Source organism: Nannobrachium achirus (genome assembly GCF_963921795.1).
Source record: "Nannobrachium achirus genome assembly, chromosome: 3".
Taxonomy (NCBI): domain Eukaryota; kingdom Metazoa; phylum Chordata; class Actinopteri; order Myctophiformes; family Myctophidae; genus Nannobrachium; species Nannobrachium achirus.
The window spans coordinates 61,746,268-61,759,312 of NC_137812.1; the positions used below are offsets into that span (position 1 = coordinate 61,746,268).

The window sequence follows — 13,045 nt, forward strand, 5'->3', positions numbered from 1 at the left end:
TCCAAGCTCATTACAAGTAGAATTTAGTTTTTGTATAAAATTACATTTTTACCGTGTATCTACGCTGTATATTTGAGTTGCTTATATATTTCTTGGTTTGTATTCTTTACTACCTCTCTAATTGTTTAGTTTTACTTGTTGCGAAATTAGGTGAGATTAACTTTATAAACCCTATCAGGTTTTTCAACGTCACCTGCACAATGCTTTTTTTTTTTTTATCTTGTTGGCTTGTTGCTATTGTTTATAAATGTATAGTATTGCATTTAACTTCATAGCTGCCTTACAATGCTCCCCTATCCCGCAGTGCATTTCAGTAGTCAATGTTCTTCTCTCTCTCACTCTTTTTCCCTCTGTCCGTCTCCCTGTGAACTCAGACCTTGGTCTTTGATGTGACTGCTGTCACCGGCCAATTACAACAGTGACAGGTCTCTCTTTCAGCTTCCATTTGAACACGACAGACGCCCAAAAATAATGAGGGAGGACACCGAGACGTAGTGGATTTCATTGAAGAGAATACTGAATGTGGGATCGACTAGGTGTGTAATTACTACTAACCAGCCACAGTGAAGAGGTAATTGAGGTGGAAGTTACAATCTCCTCCCACATAAAAAGAGAGCATCATTAAACACTTGTTTAATGAGCCTGGTAGCCATATACTACCGATGCCCACACACCACCCCATGGACACACAACACGTCTCATGCTTTTTCACTGTCACACACACAGTTAAAACAAAAAAAGAATGACTCATGATGGCAATGACAAACAAGTCGATGTTTGCACATTGTTGTTTGTTTACTGAGTGTCTGCCTTGCTTCCAAACTTTTGGTAGTGTGGTGAAGCAGAAGTTTCTATCCTTGCACATCGACAAGTCTTTGTTTTGGTCAATACACTTCCAGAAGTGCATTGTGTTGTCTACTGCCTTCAGTCTACCTCAAATGTACAGCAGGGGTCTTCAACAGGGGGTCCGGGACCCCTAGGGGGTCCTCCTAGTTACTACAGGGGGTCCGCCAAATCTTTGTGTGATTTTTTTCCCTCCTTTTTTATATTAACCACTTGAAACCTAGCGTCCATATTCAGAGAACTTTAGCCAAAAATAGCAGATCTACAAGCTCACAACGCCTCGCACTGCCTCGGCAAAGAGGTTTGTTGTAGAGGGGAAAAAGATCAGACTAAGTACAGAGTGAAAGGTCAGGTAATTTAAGTATGGACGGTTCAAGTGGTTGAATATCTGAAAACACAAATTAACATGATTCCAAAATATACTGATGATTGTGCTGTCAAAAGATGAAACTATATGGAATCTATGAACAGGTTGTGGGGGTCCCTGCTTCATCTCTCTCTCAAGTAAGGGGTCCTTGGCCTGAAAACGTTGAAGACCTCTGATGTACAGTATGCACAGCTGATACAGGTACAATCTCCCGCCAGCACGCACACACACACACACACACACACGCACAGTTTAATCATGAATGACAGGGGACTCCCAGACAAAAGGTTACATCAATGCACCCTGCGTGTGTGCATGTTGTGCACATGAGCGTCATGTATGTTACATGTTTTTCCAGTCATCCATCATTTGGCACTCAACACAGTGAGGTGGTAGCTGATTTTTTTTGTAGGTCTGCAATGCATCATTCATGGCCACACATCGCTAAAGGACTTGCTATATATATACACTGCTCAAAGAAATGAAGGGAACAAAATGTTCCCTTAATTTATTTGAATTTATTTGAGTATAGTATATTTTAGTACTGCTCAAAGAAAGCTAAAATAATTTATTTGAGCAGTGTATATAGTACACACACACACACACACACACACACACACACACACACACACACATACTGTTTTTTATGATTTGTGGGGACCACAATGATGAAAAGGGTGGTCCCCACATGTGATGATTTTAATCATCTCATGTGGGGACCACCCTTTCTAAATGTTATACAGCTATGAAAAAAAATCAGGTATAACAACTATGGCTGTGTTAGCTTATACACGACTTCAAATATCAGAATTGATGAAGTTATTCCCCATGACGTGACTGTGTATACAGATTTTGGTCCCCACAAAACATATAAAGCTACTGAGCACACACACGCACACACACACACACACACACCATGACCAAAAAACGTGACTTATGGGCCAATGCTAAAAACTTCACAGGCACATCAGAGCAGCTCCTGTGTTGGTTTTTAACAGTTTCCCTCATGGGGACCTGATTTTTGGTCCCCATACCGTACCTGGTCCCCATGACGTGACTGTGTATACAGATTTTGGTCCCCACAAACATACAAAAACCAGTGCACACACACACACACACACACACACACACACACACACACACACACACACACACACACACACACTTTCCCTTACACCCCCCCACCGGTTATGCCAACAGTCTTATTAAAATATTGCTCGTTTAACAATTTGGCAAACTATACAGGTGTGACAGCGGTGATATATTGACACTTCATATTATGCACACACTTCAAATGATATTTCGGATTCCTCTGTGAACGATGAAACTCATAACACATTCATGAACTGTAATATCCAGTATATCCATGAATACATCATCTACCATTTACTTATGTTGTTCTTATCTCTGCATTACTGTCACACCTGTCTTCAGCATTTACTTGTTTCAGATTATCAGATTTATTTTGTTAGTAACCTTGGCGTGGTACACTCAAGGAGGAGACTTTGTCTTTTGTTTGACATACTGAGAACCGCAAAGCTGAAATGATGAATGTATTTTTCAGTCTTCGAGCATAGACGCCAAAACAAATGAAAAAATAAATTGAAAAATAAATCATTTGTGTATTTTTTATGACAAAAGTCCCTAAAAGCTCAAAACTTAATACGACTACATCAGCAGGCCCATGAATAATCATGAATCATTTCTATAGCTCAATGTTCCAACTTCCTCCGCACGCAGCTGATTCATTAAGGAAACACTACTGGGCTGCTACTCTGTTCTGAATCTAAAAGATTACAGCCGGACAGTGCATTACAAATGTTCTTGTTTCAAACTTTGAACGATACACAAAAATATGTATCTGTAAACCTTTGAGATAAAAAATTGGCAATGTGGTAACAAATGCGATTTGGCACTGCCTCTTGCTGCCTTTGCGATGCGTGAGTTGCCGACACAAGTGGTGTAGTTGCATTTAGATGCCATAGCCTTAACGTTAATACAATTTTGACTGGGGGCAATTACGCAGATGGCTTACCATGGAGGTACTCCTGAAGAAGACATTATTGCAAATGGCGGAGAAGAGCTTTAGACTCTCCTGCAGACGATTCTACAAAGGGAAGGCAATGACATAATCATCATCATTATCATCATCATCCAACTTCAGAAATGTGCAACACGCCATAAGAGTTTAATGTGGTGAGGAACACATTATTACGCATTATTTTATGCTTTTAACTATTACAAAATAGCAGATACAATCTCACAGCGCGGCACCAGTGCCACGCTGTGAGCTTTAAGATCTGCTATTTTTGAAAAAACATTTGTGCCAGTCTTTGAATATTTCTGACCCGATTCTATAAATATCTTCGAAATCGTTTTTTTGAAAAACACATGTTTCTATGTCAGTGGTCCTGAAACTTTTTCATGTCAAGGACCCCCAAAATGATTTGGCCACGGACCCCCATCTCAAAATATTTAGTTCCAGGGACCCCCAGAAGCATTTTTTTTAGTTACAAAAGTATGCTTTAAAAATACATATATTCAAAGATTTGCAAAACAATTACACGACTTCTACAATCTGATCTAGATCTGCTATTTTTCAATCGCTAAAGTATAAAATAGTTCTGGGTTAAAGTCAGGTCCAGAGACAGGCCCTCTGATTGAAATAGAAGTGTGAAATGAAAGGAGCCGATTGGACGAAGCCTTACCATGGCAGGGTCTTCCATCAGGGTCATGTCGTACCCACTGAGGGAGACCACGAACAGCACCGCCCTCACCTCCTCGAAGCAACCAATCCACTTCCTCCGCTCAGTGCGCTGACCGCCAACATCGTACATCCTACAGGAGAGACATTCACGTATCAATACCTTATCATTCCAAATGGACACTTATCATTAAAATCACGTGTGTGTGTGTGTGTGTGTGTGTGTGTGTGTGTGTGTGTGTGTGTGTGCGCGCGCGCAACAGCGCCCCTCCCTTAACATGTGTGGTCAGAAAAGGTTACTGCAGGCTACAGACACGGAGACAGACAGACCCACACACACGGCCACGTATAGGAGCGTTGTGACCACCGCTCAAAAACACAACAAATCAAAAAGATCAGAAACACTAGCTGGTTCATTAGATCTGGGCACACTTTTCATGTCCCAAGAATCCATGGGCACGCCAACATAATACATAAATATCGCCACTGTCGGGAAGAAACCTCGTATCTCCAAGTTTCAAATGTGTACGTTTCTTCGCAAAGTAAAGCCCTGCTTCATCATACAAGGCTGTCGCACAAGAGTAGTGAAAACAGCCTATCTACAAGCACACAACGCCTCGCACCGCGAGGCGTTGTGTGCTTGTAGATCGGCTGTTTTCACTAGTTTAAATCATTTTTAAAATGATAAATACAATACTGGCTTTCAAGCAGTTTCAAGTGGCACACTTGAACCTTCACAGGGGCACACCAAAGGTCCCCAGGCACAGTGGTTGAGAAACACTGCATTAGATGAGCAAATGGAGAGTGACGGAAATGACTGTGGAATCAAGTTCACAGTGTGTGGAGCAGAGGCCAACTTCAAATTGGTTTGTCTTTGCTTCAGAATGTCCACAGAGAAACAAAGAGTCTGAGCACAAGAAGAGGCGATGCTATTGCTACCTGTCTGTGATGATAAAGATGATGATGTCTGTATAATCACAAATGGGTAGGAGAGAGATTTACAGATGTCGAGAGACGTATGGGAGGCAGAACAGTGAGGAGAAATCAACAGCAAAACACACGCACGGCTGCACACACAGATTGAAAATGGGATTGTTTGGCTGCTTTGGACTGTTCGGATGAAAACTCAAAAAATAAGTTAGGATAACGTCTGGCAAGATAATTTGTACCACAATAAACGATGAATGCCAGAGTGACAATCTATATACTGTATATATTCCCCTATAGCCAAAACAAGACTGCACCTGGACAGAGCTGGCCAATTGTCCTCTTATTGTGAGCTAATCTCGGTTCTGTTCTGGTGGCAGTAGTGGTAAACTTGATAATTGAACCTTTAAAGAAAAGTATTAAACATCACGTTTTGGTATTAAAGTGTTTATCTTTCCTTTCCTTTTTTTAAAGATATGTTTTTGGGCTTTTATGCCTTTAATTGATAGGACAGTAGACTGACAGGAAATTGGGAGAGAGATGGGGGAGTAACACACAGCAAAGGTAGTCGGGATCGGGAATCGAACCAGCGACACGCTGTCAGGCTACACTGAGCCTATGTGGTATGCGCCTGCACAGAGTCAAAAGCATAAGTGAAGCTAATGTTGGTTAAATCATATAGATTTAAGATTTATGGAGCATTTAGGGTAGGACCCTGGCACAAAACTCACACTTTACACACTGATGAAGACCGGCTGGATGAAAAGTCAACATATCCTTTCTGAGTATGGCCCCCTTTCTTTTATCAGTATTAACCTTTTACTCACACCATATCGTCGTTGTCGGGCAGAAACCTCGTATCTCCAAGTTTCAAATTTGTAAATTTTTTCGTAAAGTGAAGCACTGCTTCATCACACAAGGCCGTCGCACAAAAGTAGTGAAAACAGCCGATCTACAAGCACACAACGCCTCGCGGTGCGAGGCGTTGTGTGCTTGTAGATCGGCTGTTTTCACTTGTTTAAATCATTTTGAAAATGATAAATACAAAACAAACGGTTTTGGACATACAAGGTTTCCACCCGACAACGACGATATGAAAAAGCTAAAAAGCTTGTCAACTCTCAATCCAGTTACTTTACTCTTTTGAATGAACTGGCCCAATAAAATATGTAATGCCTGCATCTCGCTGGTGGTGGGATAATGGAGATGCATACAGTGTTTCCCGTAATGTCGGGAAAGCAGAATGGTGAAATGGGTTACCAGTATATTGCTGCCTGTTTGCAGCAATGAATGCTTGTCTGGGTCTGTGTCTCAACAATGGGGGGGTCAGTCAGTTATCAATTATAGGCTGGCCTCCCCAAGGGTCTGGCAAAAAATCTCATTGTGCACATTCAAATCTCTTCATCTAAAAGGCCTTATGTCCCCTCACTCAATTTCCTCTTGTTTCAGTCTCTCCTCTTCACAAACCCCTCCACTCTTTCCCTCTCACTGCTTACCCTCTGCCCCGATAAATTCACCCTCTTCTCCAATAATTGTTTGATTTTCCAAATGGTTTCATTTCCATAACGGGGGAAAGGTCAAAGGGCATATATAGAACATGGCTGGATGGGTGTGTGGGTGAAATTACATCTACATAAAGACACTCATACACAGAGATTGGAGAGTTAACGGCTTGAATAAATTCAGTATCCTCATTTAATTGTTGATTAGTAGGCTGAGGATCATGATCAAGATGGAGAGTTTGCTGTGTGTGTGTGTGTGTGTGTGTGTGTGTGTGTGTGTGTGTGTGTGTGCGCGTGCGTGCGTGCGTGCGTGCGTGCGTGCGTGCGTGCGTGCGTGCGTGTGAGAGAAAGGCTGTATAAGGGAATTGCGTTTAGACCAGGATTCCCTCCAAATGGGTGGCACCCTAGGTGGGTGTCACGGCACCGTCATGGAACCCTAGGTGCCGAGGAATACCAATTATACCGGTAGTTAGAAGTATACCTTGCGCCATATCACAGGGGGAAATTCACAGACACGCACACACACACCCCACTGCTGGTAATAAAAATCTTTGATTAACAGTCTTTCCAATACATGGTGTCAGTTGGATGGCACCCAGTGATCTCTCAGAACCACATATTCAATAGGACTTTACAGCTTCTCCATTTCATCTTCCCCCACAAGCACGCACATGCACACACGCACGCACGCATGCACGCATGCACGCACAAACGCACGCACAACCAGTACTGGATTCCATTCAGGCAATGTCATTCTTTTATTAGTTTGTAATGATAACAATTAAAAGATGTTTTTATGCTTTCTATTGTTATAGCAATTTCAACTGGGGGGGGGGCATTTGCGTAATTGGTAAAAAAGTTGTCTCAGCAATTAATGCTGGAGGCAGGGAGGTCAATGCAGAACCTCTGCACCGAACATCAGTCTGTTATAGCGCCACCAGGAGTCAGATTTTTGCAACAAAAAAAAATATATTCTTCCTACATACATTGTACGTCCATACATAAAACCAATGTATACACAGTATCTCTATAGTCATGTGATCAAGACAGATCTGTTGGATGTTTCATATTCCATCGTGATTGGCTAAGTTTGTAGGAGTTGCCATTTAGTATAGAATCATTACGTATGCATTACGATTTAAACGATCACTACCAATGTATATCTAAGAATGGAAGGGGTGTTGTCCGATTAGCTTAGCTCGACTGCCGTTTTCTTTTGTTTTTGTTTTTCTTATGTATATTTGCATTGGTATTTTATTTATACTTATATATATTTGTTGATGTTGATTACATACTGTTTAAAATAAAAATAAAAATATTTGAATGACAAAAAAAAAAGTTTGTAGGAGTTGCACAAATGCCTCAAATCATGATTTTTAGCATCTTCTAATAATGGAGGCATTCTAATTGGCAGGCGGTGAGCCTGTACAAATGATCAGTCTTGGATTTTTAAGAAGATAGATTTTTTTAAAGATTAGTTTTTTGGGCTTTTTGCCAGGACAGTAGACTGACAGGAAATGGGGCGAGAGATGGGGAGTGACACGCGGCAAAGGCCGTCCGGATCGGGAATCGAACCGGCGCCGCTGCCAGGCATCCATGCCTATGTGGCAATGCCTAAGTGGTATGCGCCTGGACCAGTAGGCCAGCGGGCGCCCAAGAAGAAGATAGATTTTTAATTATAATTTTGGCTTCCAACAAGTTTTGTCTTGTGCTATAAATCCAGTGCACAGATTTTGTTTACAGTGATGTATTGCTGCCCTAAAAGGCCACTGGTCAACAAGAAAGGTCAAACCAATTAAACTATTCAGTTTCAGCTCATCAAATGACAAACAACAACAAATACTGTGCAAGATTTATTACACTGTAGTGTCTGGACCACAAACCAATATAACCAATTTTTTAGTCTTCTGAAACTTAAATACAATGTGGTCACTGACTGACTAAACAATAAATTAGCAAAACAAAATGAAATCTACTGTTCTTTAAAGTCAATAAATACTTGATGCTTCCAAAGTCAACACTGACCAAAAATAATCATCATCTGTCATAATCGAGCAGCCGTAAGCTAGAGTTTATTTATTTCTGTAACACCTCAACAAATTCATTTGCCACAGCTATGGAATCAACTCCTACATTATTTATCTATCCCTCCAACTGTTAATTTAATCTTGCCAACACTAAAGGCAATATTTGAAAATGGAAACTATTAGTATTAACCTATTTCAAGGGTATTTATTCAACAGGGGGTCCGGGACCCCTAGGGGGTCCTCAGAGTTACAACAGGGAGTCCTCCAAATCTTTGTGACTTTTTTCTCCTTTTCTATATTAACCACTTGAACCCTAGTGTCCTTATTGTGAGAACTTTAGCCAAAAATAGCAGATCTACAAGCTCACAACGCCTCGCAGCGCGAGGCGGTGTGAGCTTGTAGATCGGCTAAGGGGGGAAAAAGAGCAGACTAAGTACAAAGTGAAAGGTCAAGTTTATTAAGTATTGACGGTTCAAGTGGTTAAATATCTGAAAACACCAATTTACATGAATACAAAATACACTGATGAGTGTGCTGTCAAACGATGAAACTATATGGAATCTGGGGGTCCCTGCTTCATCTTTCTCTCAGGGGTCCTTGGCCTGAAGACGTTGAAGACCCCTGACCTATTTAGATCTGAGACCGATTCTAAAAATGCTGCCTAAATCCTGACTTGACCTTTCTGGAAAAACGTATTGATTAAAAAATTAGAAGAACATAATGTTTGCGATAGTAGGTCGCAGTTTACTATGCTCATATTTGGCAATGCCCATATATGGACGCTCCATAGAGCCAAGACAGAATTCATTTTCAAATCAAGACTGCTGACTATCATCACCTGGATATCCATATACCGGTACCAGTAAGAGATTCACAAGGTCCTTGAATATCCACCTTGTTTCTGCCATTGAGTGACTTCTTTTTATGAAGCCCTTTGTCACATACCCTTCCATCTTATGTGTGGGATTCAAAGGATCTGATTAACATAAATACAGTGTATGATCTACAGGCAGTAAATACCATCTTGGACGTACACAGAATGTATTTAATTACCAATGCTGACTGCCACATTTTGGACAAAGGACCCTGTGGCACCAAGCTCACTGCTGAAATACCAAGGGAACTGATATAGATATAGTTCATTCTAAAAATATCTTTATGTTTGAGAAACCATTCTCTTTACACAGGCAATGCAAAGGGACTGTCATGGGCAGCAAAATGTCTCCTAAATTCAGTTCCCTATTATGCAGCCCGTGTCTGAAACCTCTTTCATAACCACATCAGAAAGCATTATGTGGGTGGCATTTTTCATGGTTTATGATGGTAGCTTATTGCAGTTTTACAAGGATGTGTATCTCAATCACTACCACAAACATTTAGAATTCACCATTAATTATTATCCTTCCAACCACTCCACAAGAAAAAAGCTTCCCCATGAATCTGCTCTAGACTAACTGACTAAGAGAAACAATAAGATGAATTGCAATATACTGTAGATTCTGGAAAATAGGGTATAATGAAGATCTACAATCTCACAACATACTGTGGTTAAGACAAAGCCTGCCTTTCCCGCTTTAATTTTACCTGGTCCATTTTGTCTCCTCACTTCCTGTTATAGCCACATGGTCAAACATTTGAATGCTACAATGCTAGCTTGTGTATTCGGAGAGTAACATCTTGACCTTATTTGCATTTTATATTTCATATTCATTACCTTTTAATATTCATTACAAATGGCACACTGGACATACTGTTGGTTTAAAACATGCATTTATTTGGGGGTAACAGATCATTATTGATAACCCTCACTTCCTTCCTGTTTGGTTCCAAAAGAGTCACACCTGTCTCCAGGGCGTGTATCAAATCCAGGTATCGGCAGTGGAAGCTTGTGATTGGCTGAACTGGAGGTAGGGAGCGCTCCATTGTGTTGGACCGCGCGGAGGTGACGAAATTCGGGGGGGCTGAAGATTTACTATTCTGTCCATAACGGCACATAAGTCGGTAACGGCGCTGAGTCGGCTAATGCGACCGTCGCAACGCTCAACTATGCAATGTTTCATAACATATATAATCATAAACATTCTATAAGGTCAAGTATTATACTTAATAATTGGGACTAATTAACTTTTTCTCTGCCATTTTAAACATAGCTGTAGTAAGCAGCTGCCAAATTGTCCTTACCTTTTAGCGTGGGCACGCGCACGCATCGTGCACAATCTGTGCGCGACTCATCTAGTAGACGTGTAGACTCGGTGACAAGCTTTCGAATACAAAAAACCCCATTGAAAAAGACATATCCGTTGCCACGCTGTATCTCTGCTTATCAGCCAGTGTTTACATGAAAAAGCATTGAAAAAAGCCAACTGTGCGCTATGGTAACATGTGGACACGTTCGCGCACAAAACGCACGATATGTGCGGGGATCATAATCCAGGCGTGTAGAGACTGGATCAAAGTTTCCAAACGCAAAAATCCGATTGAAAAACGAGCGTTCCGTCGCCGAGTAGCTTTCTCTTTTGTTACACAGTAAACCAATGGAGGCGGGACTATGGCCCAGGCTCAGACTGGATACGGAAAGCTGGATCCGGTCCAGACCGGAAATGACCGGATACAGTTAGGGGGGCGGGCCTAAAGAGCCAGAATCAGCAAAAATCTGCGCTAATACTTTTAATCCTTTCATAATGATTAAAGCTAATTAAACTTTACGGGCTCTACGGGCATGGCAGCGCGGTACAGCGGGAAATCTACGGTCTCTACGGGGATCGCGAGGTATGAGTTAAGAACCATTATCATAGTTATAATAGGCCTACATTTACAGTAGTTTAGGCATTTTGGTTTGATAAGGTTGTGGGCAGAACAATTTGTCCTTGTTTGTTATTTGACTATTTTTACTTTAATTATAATTAAAGACACTTCATAGTGAATTAGTGATTAAAATAAATAGCCTATGTCATGATTGCTAGATCAGATTGTGTTTATAATATAACGCTGGCGTGCCTCCGTCACCTCCACCGAAAACAAGCGCTCCCCCCCTGTTCCATTGTCGAAACCGGGATGCTGTTTTGATTCACGCGTCTCCAGGGCTCATTTTATAGTCAGGAGCAGGTAATTGGAGCATGCCATGTTGCAGGGGAGTTTTTATTGTGACAAACTGTTTTATTGTCTATTTAAAGGAGTTAAGCTACTAAACCAATTTAGAGTGGGGTCATTCTTGTCTCTGGCACTATAGAGGTTAGGGGCACAATGCTCTGCGGAGAGCTCTGTTCCTTACACAGTACTGAAGTCTGAAGTACTTGTACTGCTTGCCTGCTTTAGGCATTTATTTAGTGCTTTACACATAGTTTGTTATTTTCAGTTTTTTGTCTATTTACTGTTTTTCTGCTTTACATTTTTGTCAACTAACAACAACTAACTAAGATGAGAAATAAATCTCCATTTTTGAAAACCTGGTTTGTCTTGTTCTGTGCACCTGGGCCTCATCCAAACGAACTCATTTACACATACACATCGATCGTGAGCTTGTAGATCAATTATGTTTGCTATTCATTGTGTAACAAAGAATATAGGGTGTAAGTGATTCAAATATTCAGCCCTAGGTAAAGATTTGAAAGAAAAGATATACTGTATATACAGAAACATATTTTGAGCTCATTACTTCTTAAAATGCATTCAAGGGCTTACTCATGGTAGTATACTAGTAATACGGTAATAATAGAGGAGCCTCAGAGAGATCATGTCACACTACGTTAGCTACAAGAGATTCAAAACCTACAACACATGAAATCAAGTCAAGCCTAGCAGCAGATGTTTGGGTCTGTTTTCACCAACAGTCCTGATGATTTAAACTGATTTTAATCTCTGGTCCATTTCAAGAAAAACACAGAGACAAAATGAAAGCCATATACTTATCGAAATCCCTATAATATCTGTTATGCTGTTGAATTGGACTTAATCAACTCATGCTAAGCTCACCATTAACCCCAAGGACACAGTTTTCTGCGCACATGCCCATGCACACACCCCCGCACACCCACACACACACACACCTGAGGCAAGGCCCTTGTTTATCAATTACCCAAAAGCAATTTATCTGCTTAATTCAAGAGGGAACAAGAGCCAATGAATACGCAAGCAAGCGAGGAGGCTAGGTTACTCCTTGGAGAACCATCTGGGACCTTAGACCTCAGATCTGACTGCATCAAAATGTTTTGGTTCCCAAACCTGTTGCAAATCCTGCCCGATTTTGATTCCATAGGGATATTAACTGTAATTTGCCAGGATGATTTTACCAACAAGAGCAGAGTATGGCTGCAGAAGATAACAGAGACAAAGTACTTCTAGAGTGTTTATAATAAATATAAATAAATATGGTAAAGAGAGAACTCATGAGCTCAACCAGAGGTAACAGGGCTTGTTTTAATTTAATAAGAAAAGCAATTTGGAGATACGGTACAAGAAGGGACAGAGTTATGAGAGAATAGATCCTTTGGTAGATGTCAGAGAGAGAGAGAGAGAGAGGGGGATCAAAGTAATCAGATTTTCAAGATAGGGAAGACCCTCTACTGGGTTGGAACGATAAATGACATAGGCATGTTAAAACATGCACAGGCTCACACAAGCACTGATGCATTGCACACATAGGGCTGTCACGATTATGTCATTGAACATTGGAACA

General features: G+C 41.0%; 1 protein-coding gene across 1 annotated transcript in view; it reads right to left on the reverse strand.

Moving 5' to 3' along the window:
- The window catches only part of gnav1 (guanine nucleotide binding protein (G protein) alpha v1), a 59,293-nt gene that overhangs the window by 23,338 nt on the left and 22,910 nt on the right, over positions 1-13,045 (reverse strand). Inside the window, exons 6-7 of the mRNA XM_080722138.1 lie at positions 3,919-4,048; positions 3,246-3,317 (exon numbers count right to left, since the gene is read on the reverse strand). Coding sequence (XP_080578264.1) covers positions 3,246-3,317; positions 3,919-4,048 — 202 coding nt within the window. The remainder of the gene's footprint in view (positions 1-3,245; positions 3,318-3,918; positions 4,049-13,045) is intronic.